General features: G+C 36.3%; 1 protein-coding gene across 1 annotated transcript in view; it reads left to right on the top strand.

Moving 5' to 3' along the window:
- The first annotated feature begins 2,147 nt into the window (after positions 1–2,147).
- Positions 2,148–21,623, top strand: part of RP1 (RP1 axonemal microtubule associated) — a 161,373-nt gene continuing 141,897 nt past the window's right edge. The window contains exons 1-4 of the mRNA XM_077784119.1: positions 2,148–2,786; positions 4,149–4,320; positions 17,036–17,199; positions 19,125–19,211. Coding sequence (XP_077640245.1) covers positions 2,148–2,786; positions 4,149–4,320; positions 17,036–17,199; positions 19,125–19,211 — 1,062 coding nt within the window. The remainder of the gene's footprint in view (positions 2,787–4,148; positions 4,321–17,035; positions 17,200–19,124; positions 19,212–21,623) is intronic.

The raw sequence follows: 21,623 nt of genomic DNA, 5'->3' as shown, positions 1-21,623 counted from the left end.
TCACACAGTTAAATGAAATTCCACTCAATTTTCACAAAGTGTAAGAAGCACAATAGAGAGCAGCTGAGGAGCTGTGATGGTTCATTTCTCTCTCTGGCCATTGTTGATAACAGAGCTTTTCCCCAGAGATCCTGGACTGGGCTCTCAAACTCCATCTTGGCCAGCTGAAATGGGGTAACATGACATTCAGTTCACTCAAGAAATTCTGTCATTGTGGCTTTCACTTAAGTAGAACATTTGGTCTGCAAAGAGAGTAGGAAAGTTTGTGTTGCAGCTAGGAACAAAAATGCCCTTATAGATTTCCTCTGGGCAGATCCAGCTAAGCAGAATGAGGCATGAAGCATGAAATGTCTGGTTCAAATTGTGTCCCTAGTCTAAACTCACTAATCAACCTCTCAATATAGAATTAGAGAGAAAATTTACTCAGCTAATGAGTAGATCTGCTAAAAAAAATGGACAACTGTAGCTCTCAGTGGTTTCAGTTGAAATGGGGCTCCTCCCTCCTACAGAAATAAGCCATTTCAGTAGCTGGGTTGTGTAAGCTTCTGCAGCCAACCTTCTTGCTTATTCCTTAATTAATTTTTTTTTTTTTTATTTTTCATTTTTAAGCTTTTAAAATGTATTTATTTATTTAAAATTGAATTGTGATTATTCAATTCATTCTTCGAGTACATCATTCTAGTGCAGACCTGTTGGGCTATTTTTTAGTTTTAGTACTTAGAGGAGTATATTTTACAGCAAAAATTATGTCTTATAATGTCTTATATTTCTTCCTGTGTTCTGATCAGTGCTCAAAATAATTAACTCTTAGTGAAGGCAAAACACCTGAGCTGAAGCAGTGTATTATTGCACTTCAGCTGAAGCAGTATTGGAAAAGCTGTAAGAACACAGTAAGATAAAATCTTGTCAAATCTTATCAACTTTATTTGAACCTTCACTGTCTTGAAGCAAAACATCTTCTTATCATTTTCAGAATTGATATGTGCAGTATTGAAATAATCAGAATACTGTGTTTCATAGCGTCATTAAAAAATACATGGTAACCAGAGATTGTTCCATTACTCAATATGGCAACTATATTAAGATTACATCATCAAAAAACTTAATTTATTTTGATGACAAGTGTTCCCTGAGCTGCTACGTAGCTTTTCAGTAAAGTCTACGAAAACTGTTTCCTTGAGGCTAGTTGACAATTTTTACCCTGTGTTCTAGTGAAAGTAAACTAATCATTAAGATAGTTATTTTAGTCACTTAAAGGGTTGTCATTACAGTATCTATAGTTAGATTGGATTAAAATGGAAAGATTGGTGCTCTATTTATAATCATGAAGACTATCAATATGGTTGTCAAACATAATTTGTTGTTTATAAGACCAGTATTTAAATGTTTTCATTTCAAGGCTACTTCTCCTGAAGAATACCTGAATTTTCTGTGTCCTTTTGAGGGACTTAAAGGCTTTTCTTTTGCTAAAAATGCCTTATTTTATCAGTAGTTTTTTCTTCTCAGTATAAATACAACTGTGTAGTAAATATGTGAGACAAAAAACTTGTAATAGAAAAGCAAATAATATGTCAATTTATGATAAAACTTCACTCTAACACATGTTTTGGGCCTTATTATGGTATAGTTATGTAAATCAGGAGATTTTCTCTATTTCCATGGTTTGGCTTGATATGAAACTAGTATATAAGATCAGACAGAATTGCATTGTCTTTCAGTTTAGCTATTTTGGACTAAAAAAAGCTTGTACCAAAGGACAGATTTCTTTCTCCTAATAAGGACTTTTCTTAAATATCTTAAATGTGAAATGTCATTAGCTTCATGCTTAAAGGATGGACTGAGAAACCACCTCCTTCTAAGAAACTGTCTCTTGTACCAAAACGATAAGAGATTTGAAATTACACGGGAGAGTTTGGGGAATACTTGCAAGTAGAGCTATGCTAACTTAATCTGACAGTATTGGAGTCTTTGTGAAATTTAGTGATAACAGCTTGAATCCATTTAAATCCAATGATTTTTGGCACAACACGCTGCTGTTGGTTTCTCATAAATCCTCTTCCTGCACCTTTCAAAATGTAGATCATGTTTTTACTAGTGACAGAGAAAGTTTTACATTCATCTTCTCTTTCTTCCAGATTGCTGTCAAAATGAGTGAAACACCTTCAAGCAGTTACTCAGCGAATCATCCAAACTCCTCCGAGAGCGAGCAGAGCTTATCCACGCGCCATTTCAATGTTACTGAACCTGTTGTGGCAAAACGGATTTGTTTCTATAAAAGTGGAGATCCCCAGTTTAATGGAATCAAAATGGTAGTTAATAGCAGGTCTTACAAGACATTCGATGCCTTGCTGGATAGTTTGTCCAAACGGGTCCCATTACCTTTTGGAGTAAGGAATATTAGTACACCAAGAGGGAGACACAGCATCACCAATTTGGAGGATCTGGAAGATGGAAAATCCTATATTTGCTCCCATCAGAGGAAAATGAAGCCCATCAACCTGGAACAGGCCAGCAAAAAGCCACTGCCCTGGCAGATCAGCAGGCCTGTCAGCGCTCGTCGTCGAGCTGTGCAATTAGCAAGGCAGAATGAAGATGGGTTTGGCCACCGAGAAAGCAGAATAACAACTCCCAAAAAGATGCTTGTTTTCAAAAATGGGGATGTAAGACTTAGGCGCACCATAGTTCTGGGAAAGAAAAATACACAAACATTTGAGGCCTTTCTGGATTATATAAGTGAGTTAATGCAATACCCAGTTGCAAAGCTCTATACCACTGATGGCAGAAAGGTGAGAAAAGGGATGAGTACTGACATTTGTTTTGTGATTTATTGTAGATTATTGTAAATAAAAAAGAAGTTGTATCCATGATTGAAACACGGTCCTGATGTATGAGCTGATGTGCTAAATTTCATCTGTTTGCTTTCCATGCTTTTTACCAGTTCAGAAGGGCTACTGGCTTGGAGGAAATATACTGGAATCTTGGCAACAGAGAGAAGTTAGTGAGGACACATTTCATTTTAAGGAAAAATGAAAAAACACTTTATTTTCTCTTACTCAGGCCTCTTTAAGGCATGCTCCCAACTATATACTTTTACCCATTTACAAAAACCTTCTTTTTGTCTTAATGTTGTTTATCTGGGATTTTAATGTTTGAGAACATGATAAATAGCATCTAATGTCTACAGGTACTTTTATCATTGCACAAATGCAGAGTGGTTTGCCATTAATGACTTAGAACTCTGACACCTTTTTGCCTATTATAGTTTCAAACCACGGGCCAGCTTCTCTACCTCTAAACTCAGATGGTGCAGCACTAATAATTCAGATTTTAGTCTCATGTGCTTTTGTATAATTTTATGTCAGTGATTTTTCTGTCTGTTGTTTAACCACAGGAAAACACTTATGGTTACATTTAGCAGGTATCTAGAAAGAGAAATCTGTGCAGAACTCAGAGAGTTCATAAGACATCTCCTGTTTACCATTCACTTTTTGAAATAATGTATTAGGTTGGGAAACTGTTCATATTACCTACAAGTTAGTGAAGTACGGTTTGTAAGCATTAATTTGCAATGTATTTTGGAATATGCAGTCAAAATTGTCAGACAAGGCTCTGAGCATCTTGATCCAGTCAGATCAGCTTTGAGTAGAGGGTTAGACTTCATGACCTCCAGAGGTCTTTTCCAAAGCTTAATACTTTGTGATGGTGTCCTATGTCCTTTGTAGAAGTATGAGTCAACTGCTTGTGCTGTATTCTGAATTTTTCCTCCATGTCTTCATATGTATATCTACTTCCAAATGCATATTTATATTTCATGACTATGAACTGTCACTGTGCAACAATGAAACAAAATTCCATGTGTAAACACTTAAATTGTAAGAAAATTTTGATCTGGATCCAAGTTGCTTCTTGAAGTAATTATCCAATATATTTATGTAACAAGATATATCCTCACAGAAATAGAATTGCCTTATAGGAATTGAAAAATTAATTCCGTGCTGTGATACATATTTAATAGATATTTAATAGTCTGCTGCAAATGAATGTAGAGACTAAGGAGAGAAGATATTAAAGCTTGAAAGGGATGAATCTCTTACACTATTTTTTGGTGGTTACTAAGGCAGAGAATTTAATGTTACTTTTTTTTCCAGGTTCCTAATCTTCAGGCCTTGATATTGTGCTCTGGAGCTGTAGTCGCAGCAGGGAGAGAGCCTTTTAAACCAAGCAATTATGAATCTCTTGGGTATTTGAGACCTGCTAAATTCCTTGGAATTGGAAATCGTGTGTACCCAAAAGTAAATGCCAAGTCAGAAAGTGAAAAGAGTAAGTTCTTTGAATTAATTTGTATTTTATTAATTTATCTCTCTTAGCATAAGACATAAACAGTGTCAATTTTACTAGGATCAAGGATATTCAGAAAGGCCAGTTGAAACTGTTTATATCTGATGTGACTCCTCTATAAGCTTATGAAAGATCAAAGTGTCAATTTTCTTTTTAAAATGCAAGTTTCTGCTAAGTACTTAGCTAGTATGCATATTTTGTTTCTGATAGACTTAGAAGATGGATGAAAATTTACAAGTATATTTCACTTTAATTTGTTTGATTGCCATTGTTATTAATTTTTTTGTGTCAGAATGAAGAACAACAGTGGTAAAAGTAAAACCTCAGGCTACTTCAGGCTCTCATTGAATTGCTTGGGCAAAACTTTTGTTCAGTTTTCAGAACTTAACAAGTGGAGATTTGGCTTGTCACGACTTACTCTTCTTCTCTTGTCACATGCTCCACATAAGTAGGAAAAGTAGCATAGCATCCATCCACTCAGAAATTCATCATGTTTTTGAAGCTGCTTTTGACCAAACAGAATATTATTCAGTCCTATATCCTTATAGCTGTTATATATTTTTTTAAAATAAGGTTAGGAAAAGATACACAAGTATATGCTTTCTCTTTGATTACTCACTGAATTGCTTCCCTGATAAGATCAGGAAGAGTGTGAAGTGGCCAGTGGATGATCAAGAGCATGAGGAGCTCTTGCAGAGAAGCCAGATGAATAGCCTGAGGAAACTAAAGCCAGATGAATAGCCTGAGGGAAATGAAATGCTGCAGTATCAGAGCTTTAGGTCCTGTGGGAATTCCTGACATTAGAGCATCCTGCCAGGCTGAGGTACTGTGTCCAGGATCTTCCTTAACCCAGAGGTACTCTTGCTACAGCTTCATGCTGTACTGGAGAACCAGGGAGCTCTGTAATTGTTACTGTACTGGGACTTTCTACAGTAACCCTGACAGTATCATGGAGCATTTAATATATGACATTTGATTTCCATTTGCTTGAGGGAGTTCCATTCACATTCCTTGCACTTTATTATCTCCCCACCAAGCTATTAATTTTAGTTTTTTTCAGCTTTCATGTACTTTGACTGGCACAGCTTGAAACCTGTTTGCAGAGCATAACTAATGAGGCAAGAGAGAATGAGTAAGAATGAAAGTTGAGAATGAAAGTTCTGCAGAAACAAAAATCCTACCTAGATTCTGCTTTGAGACAAAGACTGAGTCTTGCAATTGTAGAAAAACTGAGTTGTTGAATCTGATTATCTCCGGCTTCTAATTCTTAGTCAACAGCAATCACAAAAGGAGGGAGGAAAAAAAAAACCCTCTTTTTGTCTTCAACCTGAGAATTTAAAAAATATCAGGTGTAGGAGATAATCTTTGATGATATAAAAGCATGGAAAATGAAATTTCATCATCTTTGTTCCAAATTCATTTCCTGAGAGAGTAAAGGTGAGACTTTTTCTTTGTGAAGCAAAAGTTCTGGTCTGTGTTAGAGGAATTAGTACAAAGTTCTGTTTCTTATTTAGTTCATAGTAAAGCATATGCTTGAGAAGCTTGCAAAGCCATTTGTCTGAAGTTATAAACAAGCTTCTGTAACAGTAATATACTACTGGAAAAGTGAGACCAATTAAAAAAAACAAACCAACATAAATTCAAGAAATGTAGAGAAGTTAATATTACATGTGTTAAAATGCTTTTTGCAAGTGAAACCTATGTATTAAGTGATGGATTATATATATATTTAGATATCAGTAGCAATTGTTCATACCATAGTGTGGGTGTACCTGCACTGTTTCCCTTGCACACACAGAAGGCCTTGGAAGACAGCAAAACTTTATTCTTATGTTCTTTTAGCTCTCAACTCTTCAGCGACAACTGTGAGGGAGAGATAAAATAAATTTTTTAAAGACCCAAGTTATTGCATAGTAATCAAAACATATTGTGGGAATATATATTGTGTATGCTACCAGGTTTTGTGCCACATTCAAAAATCACTGAAGTCTAGAAGTATTCTCATAGGCTTTGCTGAGTTTTGCACCATTGTCTGCAGTACATATACACAAATGTGTTCCAAAATGTCATGATTTAACTTGAGATTTTACAAGAAGTTCAAGAACTTCAATGTTTACTTCTTCACAGAAGGATTGGATATGAACCCTTTCCTCACATGTTCATGACATTACAAAGAGTAGTTATTCTTGTACTGTAGATTGTTAGATTAAGCCCAAGGACATACATATTGACCTTGACTGACATGTTTTAGTACTAACTGTAAGAACTAATTGGAAGTGATATATTAATGATCACCAAAGCATGAAGAGGAAGTAAAGCTGGTAGCTTGAAGCCCAAACAAGTGGGCACCTCTGAATCCCTTGAAAAGCTCAAGGCAACCTCATCTCTTAATTAAGTATAAAAATGAGTAAAGTAAAATATGACACTTTTAAAAATAAAAAAGTATAATCTTTTTTAGACTTTGGAGCTTCAAATAAGACTGTAGTTCTGGCATTAGAAAGAACTTATTGTAAAATAAAAATAAGTTGACAAGCATTTAACTCCTTAATTCTTTATTAAGACTTTCTTACATATCTTTCCCTGAAAACTTCATAGATGAATAGCAAGATTACCCATTTTTTTCTGTACTTTCTAATGCAAAAAAAAAAAAAAAGTATGTAAAATAACAAACTTCATTAACATCTTTAATACTAATTTTTCTCCTTTCTTCTTTTTCATTTGTTGCCTGTCTGCTATCTCATCATCTGGATCCTTATCCATGATATTTGTCTGCTCTGCTTTCTGTCTACTGAATGAATCTGTGCTCTTTCAATGTAATTATTGGTAGTGAGAACTGAAATGGACTCTAGTTCAAGATCTCAGATATTCTCAGTTTGTTCTGATAAAGGATCCAGCAATGATAACAACTCAGAGTCTTCCTATGTTCTTGACAGCCATAATGGGATAGGAGGAAATCGGTCAGTTATTGGTGAAGATTTATCTGTGTCACGGTATCAAGATGACATTGAGAAATCTGTTCACATTAATCAAGATGGCAGTATCACAGTGGAAATGAAAGTTCGATTCAAAATTAAAGAGGAAGAAACCATTAAGTGGACAACCACTGTAAGTCGTGCTGGACTTTCTGATGACAAAAACATCTCCATTTGCAATTCTTCTGCAATGAAGGTGGAAGACTGCTCATCCAATATAAATATATCAGATTGTAAGAATCCAAAAGATGCTCCATTTTTGAAGAGCTGCAATAAAGAAGGGGAAGACTTATTACAGCAATCCAATGAGGAAGTGTCAGAAAAAGAATCAGAACCTGATTTGAAAACTGCTGATTGTAATGTCTCTAAGAACAATTCTGCAGATTTAGATGTAAGCAATGTACCTGAGGAAAATATTAAGCCTCACTTTTATAGGCCTCCCACCCCTGGGCCAAGGCGTGTTAGACAAAAGAAAGCAGTAGTTGAAAGTGTCACCTTGGTATCTGAGAAAGAGGTTCAAGAGAAGACAATAGGACAGTTTTCCTACAGTGAGGAAATAGAGAATGGAGAAAAAACATCTGAGTATTGCATGGTAGCTCATTCAAGCAGAAAAAAATCAAGTGTCAGTAATCCAAAGTTTAATGAGGTCAATGACAATGCTTTATTAAAGATGTCTTCAGAAAATATAAAGGAAGAAATGCTTTTTAAAGTAAGCCACAAAAGTAGTGAGTTAATAGAAACCACAAATAGGAAGATATTAGAAGTGCCTAATGAGAATGAATTGGTACAGAATATATTGGAGAAATCAGCTGTGGGACAAGGTGCATATAGTAGTTTAGTATCAACCTCCAAAGCCAACATCAGTGGTTTCACACCATTGTCAAAAACTTACCAGACAGCTAGACCAGGTACAGCAGATCACATCCACAAGTCATGTGATATTAAACAAATAAAAAGGTCAGTGAGTTCTTTCATTACATATTCAGAATTATGTCAGTCAAAAGAAGAAATAAAATGCCAAGCTGCTGATTTAGTAGGTGTTTCTCAGGATTCAGTGCATCCAGCCTGTGCTGGGCATAGCCAGAAGAAAGTGATGGCACCTCCATGTAGTAAGAGTCCAACGGAGAAAGTAAATCAAACAACTGGATTCTTTCCTACTGTTACTGAAAGTGAGACTCAAATCAATGCCAGGACTGAATCTGTGATGACAATGCCCATTGAGAATAACCAGCCTGCCTCATCCCTCACCAAAAATAAGAAGAAGAAAAGAAAATCATCTAGCTTTCTAGAGGAAGGTACATATGAAAGTCAAAAGCATCAAGAAATTTCAGGGATGATTAGAAGTGAGGGACTTCATATCACACAGGATTCCACAACAGAGGCTATGGATAAATATTCTGAAATGCCTCAGAAAAAAGGATCTGATTATTTTGTAAGAAACAATGATGGGTCTGCCAATTCAGACAAAACCATACATCCTGAAGGTGAGTTCAATCACCAGGATTTGGTGGAACAAAATGGATCACCGTCATCATCATCTAACAAAAAAAAAAGAAGTAATAACAAGAAGTTAGCCAAGGTAAAATTGAAGTCAGGCAAAAAAAGCAGTATCATTTCAACTGAAAAGAGTGAAGATGGTCTAATAACAGCTGATTCAAACAATGAATCTAAACACAGTCAGGATATGCTTAATACTGAGAAAGAAGGCACACATCTTATGACCAGTTCTTTCAAGCAGACACTTAACTCATCAAAGCTATTGTCAGAAGTGCCAAAAAATCTTAACTTTGAAAAAGAAAAGAATAATCTGGAACATTTGCTATCAAAGAAAGAGAAAAAGCAAAAGATGAAGAAAAATCTAGGTAAAGGTGTAAGTAAGAAAAATATGTTAGAAAGTGCCATTACACTAGAGGCTCTAAACCAGGAGTGTTTTCAAGAGAATGTTGTTGAGCATTCACGTGAAAACTACGTCCAAACTTGGCTGAAAAATTCATTCTCAAACTCTGTCTTACCTCCTATAAAGAAAAGAGAAGGGACTGCAGAGAATAGCAATGCCTGTTCTTCTCCTAAAGAAAATACTGATGCCTCTATAGAAAAAGAAGCTAGATTTAACACAAATAATATGCATGTAACTGGAAAAACACTTGGAGATAACCTAACAAGAAAACCATTAACGCCTATTGGTAAAGTGGGAATTCCAGAAGACTCAGACAAAGATTCAGATGAAAGACAAACTGACTCTTTGATTCATTCTAATGCATCTGTACTAGAAGAAGCCAAGTATTTACTAAAGGCGGAATTTCATCAGGATAGTAAGCTACATTTGTTTCATGAAGCACATGACAAGGATAAAAAGATGGCAGAAGTTGACATTCAAGTTACCAACCTATGTCAAATAAAAAGATCTGAAGTTGCTGTTCAAGCCGATTGCACAATTGTTAGTGAGAAAATTGGAATTGAAGTTCAGAATAACTGCATGTCTAACATGTTGCTGCATGAACTTCAATCAGCTTTGCTTGGTCTGCAGAAAGGACATAGTGGATGCGTTGGAAAATCTTGTGGGTTTTCAGATCTTTCTCCTGCAGCTTTTGGTTCTTCCTCCAATGCCCTCCTAGCTTGGCTACTTTTACTGAATCTGAGAGAGAGTTTGATTGGGACAATCACTGACAATGCGCAAAAAAATCCCTGTAGTTGTTCTGAAATCTTTACGCAGTTAAAATGTCTGAAACAAACTGCAGCTGTAGACCAAGCTGATGAGCTGAAGACTGTATTCTCACATCTCCAACAATCAACAGAAAATAACTTATTACACTTTAGGAAAGAACCTGAAAAGCAGGGCTCCACACATGAGAATATGCCCACATCGGAAATTCCTAATGATACACATTTGCATGAACATGAAGAATCAGTTGAGCCTTCTATTGCAATGGGCAGTGTCAATTCTGAAGAAGCTTTAAAATTAACTGGGGAATCAGAAAGCTGTTTTGATATAGAGAGGGATCTTTGTAAAGAAACAGAGACTTTAGACATGACTGCTCCCAAAACACAAGTAGATGGTCAATATAACAATATGATTTCAAATACCTGTAGCCTTCCATCAGCTGTAGAGACACCAGAAAGAAATGAAGAAATGCCTGGTAATTTATATGAAAAAACTCAAGATACCTCATTCATTAATGAAGAGTCAGAATCTTCAGTAGAACCTAACTCCACAGTTCACAGTGTAACTTCTAATGATAACAACTGTATTTTAGATCAGGATACTTCTGAGTTAGAAGGTGAAAAAGGCATTGTACCTGTTAGTACTGATAAAAGTGAAGATGAGGATGTTGATTCAAAGTCAGCAGATACTGACAAAACACCAAAACACCAACTTACACTAGATGCTGAAACCTCTGTAGAATGTAATAATGAGGATTATTCTGTACAGGGTGACAAAGAAGATGCAGAAATATCTGAGGAAACCTCTGACAGGTTATCTACAGTCTCTCCATTATCATTTCGTTATGAATCAAAGCAAATTACAGAATGTGACATGACCGAGGGAGAGCAGAAATTACAAGTAGAAGAACTGGAGAATAAAATGTGTTCTGACGCCTCTCAAATTAAAAAGTGCTTAAAAAGTCCTGCTACTTCAGACTGGTCAGATTACAGACCAGATACTGAAGAGAGTGATAATAACTTTAGGGCATCCAGTGACTTGACCAATGAAAGTGGAGAGGAAGCACTTGAAAAACATTATAATACTGGCTATGTAAAGAGAACTATTGAAAGACTCTATGGCAAGACAGAAGCTTCATTTAAGCCTGACTTTCACAAAGGATTTCCTTATATGTCAAAAGTATTTCAAGCAGATACTGAAGGATTCCACTCTGCAGTGGGGGAAAAAATAATTTATTTTTCTCAAGAATCTATGTCTTGTTCTGCAGAGAAATTGTCGCACTCCTCACTACCATCACAAGACTATCCAGTCAAAGAAAACACAGATGATAGTATATCAAGAAGAGAAAATACTCCTTTACCAGCACCACAATCTGCTCTTAACAGAGAAGAGACAAGTTATACTAATGACCATTTAGGGGAATCTCCAAATCAACATTGTCAACCTATCATTCAGGCTAGTGAAGACGAAGGAATATTGATAGATAAAGGCAAATGGCTTCTGAAAGAAAATCATTTGATAAGAAGATCACCACCTGAACGGAGTGGAATGTATGGTAATTTGGATACAACATCAATTGAAAGTGATGAAGTCCCATACTCTCACTTTGGCAATCTGGATCAGTACCCCGCCCTTGATGAGATACCTTCTTCAGAACTTGAAGACATGGTAAAACCCCCTGAAAATTTTTGCAGCTACTTCAATATGCCTCATAATAGTGATTCAGACCCCTTGCAGGATGAGTCAAATATAAAAGGCAAACCTAGTCGCAATGGTAAGATCCTTCCTGTACCAAACAAAGACAATACCAATCCATCAAGCATGGTAGGTTCTACTTCCACACAGGCTGACACCAATTTTTCAGCCTTTTCATCTGTAGAATTTAGATTGCCTGATAACAAGGTGCATCCATTGGAAAAACCTTCAAATGCTGTACCCATACAGTCTCAGCCAACAAATGTTAGTAATGTTGATAGAAGTGCTCTTCGTGAAGAAGATTCTCTGGATAGACTCCATGCGATATGTGGCCAACATTGTCCAATTCTGATGGTAACAGTAACACCAATTAATGAGGAACAGAGAGGATATGCCTACCAAAAGGCATCTGATATTGAGAACCAGCTGGGTTCATATTTGTTGGGCAAAAAGAGCAAACATTTAGAATGGTCAGGTCAAGACTTGACAGACAAAAATAATCATGTGTTTTTGAAGAATAACTCTATCAATAAGATTGTCAATAATATCTTTAAAAGGTTTTATGCTGATAACACCTTAGATTTTATTAGTAATTTTGGGATACTTGCATCCTCAACTTTGAAAGATACAAATATTTTAGGGGAGTTACAGATAACAAAGGATATGAATACAAACCCCATGGAAGCCAGAAATTGTCAAAACAGTGTATCCAAACACATACCCAGTGATCTTATCACAGGCACAAATACTGAGCTACCCAAAGGAAAGACATGTCAAACCTTAAGAATAAATTTAATTTCTATTGTTGTAGAAAAATGTTCTCCCATGTTGGCAGATCCAGAAGAAACCTGTCATTCTGAAACATTTCTGAGGTGTGACACTTCCTTAAATAGCATTGAACATAAAGCCTCTGAAAATCTGAAAAACAAAAATGCCTTTCCTACAGAAGAAGACAAAGAAGTAGTTTGCTCTTCTACAATGAAAAGTGGAAACGGTAAAAATGAGAAAGACTTGTAATAAAGATCATTACCTTAGTGAAAACATCTTTAGAAAAAGAAATCACATAATAAACTGCTGAACAGTGCAATCAATAAAACTCCCAGTGTGAATAACTAGATAGAAATAAGTTGCAATTGTATACCAGTGATGAAATAGAAATATTAATTAAACTTTTATGGGACCCACCCTACGAAGAAAATTGTTCTTCTAAGGCAATGATTTCTTGGCTAGGAAACAATTTTTCACTGAAATATGAACTGTGAAGAGGTAGTTGCATACCAATCATCTAATTTTAGAGAAATGATGGCTGCTTTTTTCAACTGAGAACTGAAATTTGTAATACGTGCCCAAGCTTTAAGATACGATATTGATATTCCAGGACATTAGAGGAGATTGAAAACTGCCTTTCAGTAGAAATGCTTTTCCCAGAAGAAAATCAACTGATACGTTTAATTTTAAATGAAAACTAGGAAGTACTCTTCAAATGCTGTAATACAATAACAAGTTGGAAAGAGAAGCCACGCTAATTTTATATGATATACATTATAAAATAGCTGTTTGAGATTTTAAAGGCCAGCTGTAGAACATGTATGTGAGTAAATAGATTTTTCCATGTAGGAGCATCCAGACACCAAATAAGGAGGCCTCTTTTTCTCAGAGGACACTAGAAAAGGGGCATATTTAGGAAGTGAGAATGGCAACTGTCAATGGATTTCCCGATTGCTCTTGCCATATTTATTTCCTTCTGAAACAGCACCACTTACTCTTTAAATTGTTCTACATACACTTAAAGTTTTAGTTGTGTGTTCTAACTTAATCTCTGTCTGTACTTTAGAGATTGTATTTGTGGTTTTGTTTTATTTTGGGTTTCTTTTTTTGTTTGATTTTTTGTAAATATGTTGAATTTTGAGAATCCAAGGCATATGCAATATGTTCCAGGATCTTTCAATCTGTTGTTAGAGTTTGGATACTTGTTTACAGCATTTTTTTAATACTACATGTATGTAGTAAGCACCTATGGTTTACAATTTTCAGTAAATGATGTTGCACATGAAATTGGAAAATATTTAAGGTATTTTGTGGTTAGGGAGAGTGTTTAGGTTTTTTGGTTAGATCTTATTTCCTAATACTGCACAGTGCCCCTCTTCATTGTTAATGAAGTCAGAGATATACCTGAAAAAATAAAGTGTTGCTTTTCAGGTAAAGAATGGCCATTCTGTACTCTTGAAGACTCTTGTCTCGAATAACTAGCATGTGCATGCTGTGATAAGTCCTGGGTCATGATCCTTTGGTTATCCAAAGGGACCTAATAAAAGGCTGATGCAAATTCCTCTTGGCCCAGAGCCCAAGATTATGTCTATGTGGGACAGAAGGCGCTTGGAAGGGAAGTAGAAGTTGGATGTGAAGCAAAAGGGGTTTGTAGCACAGGTAGGAAACCTAGAAGCACTGCTTAGTTTTTTTAGATGTCCAGTGGCTGATATATTCCCTCCTAAATAAATTATATATTTCTGTTGTTTGAAGCGGTGTCTACTATGTAATAAAATAATAACTCTAAATCAAGATGTATTGTCTAATATATTTTACACCAGATAGCTGTGTGTTATTTCCTATGCTGCCCTTGTTTCTGACATTCCTCTGTCTATCCCCACTTCCTTTGGTGTCCTCCTCCACACGTTTTAGAACTGCTCCAAGTGAGGAATCTCAATGGTATTTTTTCATCCCTTTACATGTTGATACAGAAATAAAACCTTTGTTTGAAAAATGCAACTCAAAATTGCTAGAATCCATCTGTATGTCATACAGAATTCTGTGCTGTAAATAATGTCTAAATTATAGGTAAATTAACAGCTATATATGTCTCCATCACAGTCTTTCTGCTGGATTTACAGCACTCTGTGCTGCATTCACAACACCTCAGTGTTTCCAGATCCAGGTTCAGGAGCCTTCAATCAGATCTTTATTACTGAGTTACTAAAGGTTACTGAGCAAACTAAGCATTGGAACATGAGATGTGAGGAACTCCCTCAGGACACAATTAGCAGAGATCATAGTAAGCAGTAAAATTAATATTAACTGAAAGACTTGGTTTTGATTTCTGTTAACTGAAAGAGAAGGAATAAAATGGTCACCTCAGAGCAGGACAAAAGGTTGACAGTGAGATGTACCATACTGTCATAGGATTTATATATTCATTAGTGGTACAGTGAAGATCAGAGAATTGTGGGATCATTTAGGTTAGTAAAGATCTCTGAGTCCACCCATTAACCCAGAATGGCAAAGTCCACCATTATTAAGCCATATCTCCAGGTGCTATATCTACACATCTAAATACCTTCAGGGCTGGGGACTCAACCGCTTCCCTGGACAGCCTCCAATGCTTGACAACCCTTTCAGTGAAGTAATTTGTCCTATTCAATCTGAAATCCAGTCTAAACCCCACCTGGTGCAACGTGAAGCAAAAATAGAGACTATAAGGTGTGTGAGATGCACAGATAAAATAAGATTGTTTTCATAGTTAAGATTGGAGAAGGCTGAAGAAAGAACCTCGCAATGCTAGAGGAATGCACTGATTGACAGAGGCAAAAACACCATGAGGAGTAATATGAGCTACTTTAATAGGATAGAAAAGCATTCTGTGAGTATTCTGAGTTTTATAGAGAGTATATCATACATCTGGAAGGAATTCAGTTTTTCTCTTGCCATAATTTAAAAAGAAACAGCCAACATAGCATACAGATCACAGTCCCAGAAACTCTTAGTTTATCTAGTTTATCTGCTTGCTAGAAGGAAATTACACAATTAGGTAAGTAATTCCACTTAGTAGTAAGTCTCATTTTAAATATTTTTCTCTGTAGTCATTACAGCTTCACCAGAGAGATGTTCTAGAGCTTGAGTCCTGCTTCTGATGTCTGTCTTGAATGTTTTCTAATTTCCATCCTCAGCATGCTCATGGTTATTTTATATACATGTGTCCCAAAGTCATCATAGTAATTTACTTTAAAAAGTCTTTTTCCTCGGTATCTATCAACAAAATCAGATATTTTCTCAAGTTTTTCTCCTATATAAATATTTTTTTCTATTTCCTCTAACCTGAAATGTATAAGTCATATTTCTCTTAATTATAAGGATGTCAGAGGAAAAGAAGATAATTTAATTTTTCAATGTATCACTATTAAACAAATACCTTGACTTTTATAGTACTAATAATAGAAAATGTCATTAATCTAATTGCAATGTTGATGCACTGTAAGAGTTATGGGGAATAGTTAATACAATTTTCTCACCTTGTGTCACAGATTAGGCCTAATCAGAACTAAGCCCCACTCAGCTGCTTGCTTAATTCCCTACCAGCAAGATTGGAGAGAGAAAAATAGAGAAGATTCATGGGTTGAGGCACACACAAGCAAAGCAAAACAAGGAATTCAATCACCAGCTAATTTGAGCTGAATTAATCATTTGGGTTTCAAGGGGCCTTAAGACCCACCTAGTTCCAGCACCCCTGCAGTTGTCAGGGATACCTTCCACTTAGACTCCATCCAGCCTGGTTTTGAGCACTTCCAGAGCTGAGACGTCCACAGCTTCTCTGCTTAACATATTCCAGTGCCTCACCACTCTCACAGTGAAGAATTTTCCCCTAATCTTTAATCTAAAACTGTTGTCTTTCAATTTGAAGCCATTGCCCCTCTTCCTGTACTACGTGCTCTTGTAAATAGTCCCTCTCCATCTTTCCTGTAGGCTTCTTTCAGTTACTGGAAGGCCACCCTGAAGTTTTCTTTTTTCCAGGCTGAATAAACCCAATTCTCTCAGACTTTCCTCCTAGCAGATCAGCTAGCTGACCTCATCTGGATTTTCTCCAACAGATCAAAGTTCTTCCTGTGCTGGTAAAGCTTCAGTGTGTTCCAAACAAGCTGTTACATCTGTGTAGCTGATCACACCTTTGCAGAGATACAGATCCTTTCTTAAACAGCTCTTTTTCAGTAGAGCTAATTTGCTTTCAGGGTCCCTAATGTTTAAAGTGACGAGTGCCAAGGCTGTCATTACACAGCACTGCATTGAGTAGAGCTAATATATTCTAAGTAAAGAGAACCCCGTATTTAATACAGTATTTCAAAACTGTCATTGAAAGGTGATATCTGTTCATTTAAATTTGACTTGGTCATATAGGACATTTAGAATAAAAGGTATGAATGCCGCCTGATGTTTCTTGACATGCCAAATATAGAAAACTCAATATTTGCCTGCTGTAATTTTGTGACACACATTTCTGTATTCATTGACACATTATTACTTAGAATTTTGATTACCAAATGCATTTTATTTAAGAATCTTGAGTTTAAGTAATTCAGCGAGTCTTTTTATCTTTTGATAGCTAGGAAATGGAATGTGTCAGTCCTCACCAGTGATGTACCATCTGCAGGAACAAGCTCAAAGGTTTATATTACATTGTATGGGGATCGTGGCAGTTCAGGTCCTCTTTTTCTTGATGGAGAGAAGGGAAAATTATTTCAGAGAGGCAATGAAGACATCTTCACAGTAAGTAATATATATTCATTGTGTTGCCCTCTTGCTTCCTGCCAGATCACATGACATTTCAAATTCTGTGTGATAAAAGGCAGCTTTTTGTGTATTGCCTATGTCTAGAAATGAGAAACAAGACTTAAATGTAGAGCTAAATTTAGTATCCTTTCCCACTCACTTATCCAAAATTTATTTGATTCAACATGTTTATTGTCTGTTGAAGAGCAACTACTGTTTTATTTGCATTGTGCCCAAGAAAATTTCAATAAACATACAACAGATACTTTTTTCATTTTCAAATTTGAAACAGGGCTACAATATTAAAAATTAAATGAGGAAGTGAAAAATTAGCATATGGAGTAAAATTTTAACCTTGTTAAACACCTGCTGCTTTATTGAAATAGAGGCAAATTTTATACCTGCAATAAATCTATCTGAAACTACTTCTGCTTACAGTTACACAAACAAATTCTTGCTCAGTCTTATAATGGGTGATTTAGGTGAGCCAGACTAGGTCCTTTATCACAATCTGCATAGCTTTAGTGTGTATATAGGGGCTGTCTACATGTGTCTGTTATAGGGCCATATGACAAACAGATGCTTCCATCATTAGTATCCAGTGTAGCAACTCCCCTTCTGAGAAAAGGTGTTTGATGCCAGCATTGATAAAGAGCTCACCTTTTCCACAGTTGCCTGTAGATGTTTGGGATGCAGGAAGTGCAGTTTTATCCCTTTCCTCAGAAGAATCCAGCACCCCTGATAAAAAAAATGTCATTCTCCATCCATGATATCAAAACCAGCCAGATTGAAAGGAGTGGATAAAACAAGTAAGCAGGTCTGACAGATTAAAAGACCCTCTTCACAGCAGATGTTGTTGGCTGTTTCCTGTTGCCATTACTGAAATTAATTTCACCACTTAAAAGTCACAATGACATTTAAGTGCAAAATATGGAGGACGGTCCATTGTTTGAGATCTAGGATTCCTCTGTTAGGCAAGCACCCATAGCATTGAATACAATTAAGGAGAGCCTACTCTGAAATGTATAGAAAGAGAAAAGGCTCTCTGAGTGCACTATATTTGCACATAACTGTGGTCTGTCCTCGCTGCTCTGCCTCTTTATAATTTATAACACCAAGTTCAGGAAAATCCATGATACAGGTAACTCAGTTCACACCCATCTATACAATGTCAATGAAAACATGCAAATTAATTCTATGGAAAACAACAAGAGAGAAAATCAAGCCTACATTGTAAAAAAATAAATTATACAGTGAGGAAGGAAGACTGATGGTGTACTTCCAGTTCCTTGAAGATAAGCTTTCTATTTCTACACTTAAGTTCATAGTAAGGTTGTTTGAATAACCTTCACATAAAGTTATTCCCTCAGCACCCTGTTATCTGTACTGGTCATATTCATACAGCCTGCCGAACAGCTAATCTTTCAAATACAGCTTTTTAACTTGATTTAATTGAATTGTTTTGTAAAAAGAAGCATCAAAGCTGAACACAATTGTTTCCAAAAAAATTGTAAGGCAGACACTCCTGGAGGGGTAGGGAGAAACTCAGAGGTATATGGGAGCCAAAATAATTTTTGGAGCAAGTTACTAGTATAGATGCTAAACTGAGACAGGTTTTATGGTCAAGACACTTTTGTTTTTTAGTTGTATGTATGGTCTCTATTCATCTCCCACTGAGGCAAATATTCAGCCAGGAATTACTGCAGGAACTTCCTGGATATTTAAATGGATTGGCAGGCCAATGTGATTTTTGAGAGCTCTCTTTTAGAAGACCCAAATATCTAAGAATTATCTGAAGTGAAATATGTTGGAAAGTCTGGTTTAAATGTCAGAATATTTAACTCCTCGAATTAAAAGTCTCACCTTATATTTACTAAATCAATTTCTGTCACATGTGTTTCATAATTATGTTTCTTTTACAGGTTAATACTAGGAACATAGGACATCTCTACAAAATTCGTATAGGACATACAAATGCAGGAAACTCCCCTGCCTGGCACTGCAAAGAGGTAAAAGCAATGAGGAAGAATTTTACCTGTCTGAAAGCAGTCACTATGACAGTGGGTTCAAAATATGAATAGAGGAAAAAAATCCCTAGGATTATATTAGCCTCATCAAATGCTTTCACCTTCATTTAAGGGATTACTTATGAAGGAATGGTTTTGTGTGGAGTTAAAGCAGCTTATGATGTCTGGGGTTGCCTGTTTGCAATTTAATATATTACATTTCTTTAAAAATGTGTGGCTGGGCAGCAAGGAAGACTGCTTAACTTAGCTGCTATAGTCTGAGTCTTCTACAGTCTTTGTATGCTACAAAGAATAGTGCCTGGAGTTTGTTTAAACCCTTGAAGTCATGGAACCCAGCCTAGACAAGTCCTCCCCAAATCTGTAGCTGATACCTATGGGTCCCTATGCACAGCACAAGAGTTACATTGCAAATGTTTCTAGTTTTGTGTCTCTGACAAGAAAAAGACAAGAGCTCCTTTTCCCTCCTTATGTAAAAAATATCTTGATGCAGGTTAAGCAAATATAATAAAGCAAAGAGAATGAGCTAGGTGCATTTCAAGGTTTGGTTAGGAAGCATGGTATAGAGGTTTCTGGACTGGAAATTAAAGGATCTGACTTTTATCCTAATATCCAGTGTGATACTATGTATGCCAATTATAGCCTATGCATGCCTGAAAACCTTCCATCTTTGTGGCAGAGCTTCTTATCTTTCAGTTAAGAGACTGCAGTTTATGAAGAGTTTTAGAAGCTGCTGGTAAACTCAATGTTTAAGTTATACTTCATGGTATATCTAGGTCTATCAAATGCAAAGTGCTCACTGAAGTAAAAATCTGTGGCTATGATGCTTACCTGGGCCCGTGACTCAGAAGGAAGAGATCTGAGAAGTGTTAACTGAAGTTTAGGCAAGATCTTGTGAGTTCACACCTCTAACCAGTTCATGTCTACACTGAAATATTGCCTATCTAGGACTAAACTGTTATCACTCTAAGAGATTTCCTAATAGAATTATAGGGATTATATATCTTTCAATTCAAGTGATTGATGACTGCTTGATTATAAAACTTAGCTATTAGTTTTCCAGCTGTACTGAGTTTTGGAGACAGACATTTAAAAATGAGACTGAGGAAGTCTAACAAAAAATAAAAGGAAAGAGAAAAAAATGAAAAGTTATTATTAACCTTCTTTCCACCTAGGATATATTAATTGAAATCAACAGTAAAATTTTAAACACTGCAACACTTCAGTGTGTCCACTAGTTATTTATTTATAAATTTTAATTGTCTTTTTATGGAATCTCAGTCAATCAGATACAGATTTTAGGGAGTGGTACCAGTGCCAGGTCATTCCTTCTTTGCAATTTTGGGCAGAAAATCAAAGAAAAGAAAAAAAACCAAAGGAAATACATTCAAACCTTACCGATAGTGTTTTTTATGGTTCAGAGACAAAGGAATACAGTCATTGATTTCTAGACTTCAAACAAGAGGAACAACCTACAGACACTTAGCATCACTGTTTCTTGGGAAACCTATATTTTTTTTGGGATTAACTAAAATGAAAAGAGCATTTTCTACAACTCAGAGCTTTTCTGGTAGTTATGTACATTAGTCCTCCATCAGGGTCCACATGGTTTCTGTGTCTGTATCTGCACCGAGATGATATCAGACCAGGAAAAAGTGCTGCTTTGCTAAGCCAAATTTCCCTTTCAGGTTTCATCACCAGATGCTGACAGGCTAAGGTGTTCCAGGTTTTTCAGATGAGAGGATTCTTTGTCTTTAAAGTTTAATATTCAAGCAGCAAAAGAGATAAAAATGTTTCCAGTAAATCTAAGTTTGTTCAATATTCAAATTAGGGAGATTAGATTCTGCAAAGCACAGGGTGGAACTACAAGTAGGAGTATTTTCCCTTCTCTCTGCCGATCCAAAATCTAGTGTAGATACGGGTATAAATTAGCATAATCAGGGACTATTAGAACATACAGCAGCCTCTGAAGTGCTTACTAAGGAATACTTTGAAGTACAAAGTAACCTCTTTTCCTCCTTCAGCGGGTTTGCATATGGTCTTTTTGCTGCTACATGCTTGAACCTGGGCATGGAAGAAAATAATGTAGGGCATTATGTAGGCCTCAATTGGTGCTGGGATTAGTTGGGGCACTTTATGGTTTATTTATGTCACAGGGAGTGCTGAAGAATTACAACCTGCCCCTTTAATTCCTGTTCTGATAAAAGTGTAAGGAATAGAGATACAAGCATTGACAAGCTTCCTGGTGAGAAGTTCTGTCTGTGGTAAGCCATGCCACCTAGTGCCAGCCCCCATGGATGTGCCAGCTGGAACAACAGCTGGAGCTTGTGGGAATGCTCCTGAGCTGACAAAAATGTGTTTCTTGGTTGCACCTGAGTTACTCTGCCCTGAGCTTTC

This window comes from Lonchura striata, chromosome 1 (genome assembly GCF_046129695.1).
Source record: "Lonchura striata isolate bLonStr1 chromosome 1, bLonStr1.mat, whole genome shotgun sequence".
NCBI classification, from domain to species: Eukaryota; Metazoa; Chordata; class Aves; order Passeriformes; family Estrildidae; genus Lonchura; species Lonchura striata.
The sequence above is the reverse complement of the archived record's forward strand: the minus strand, read 5'-3'. Positions and strand labels throughout refer to the sequence as shown.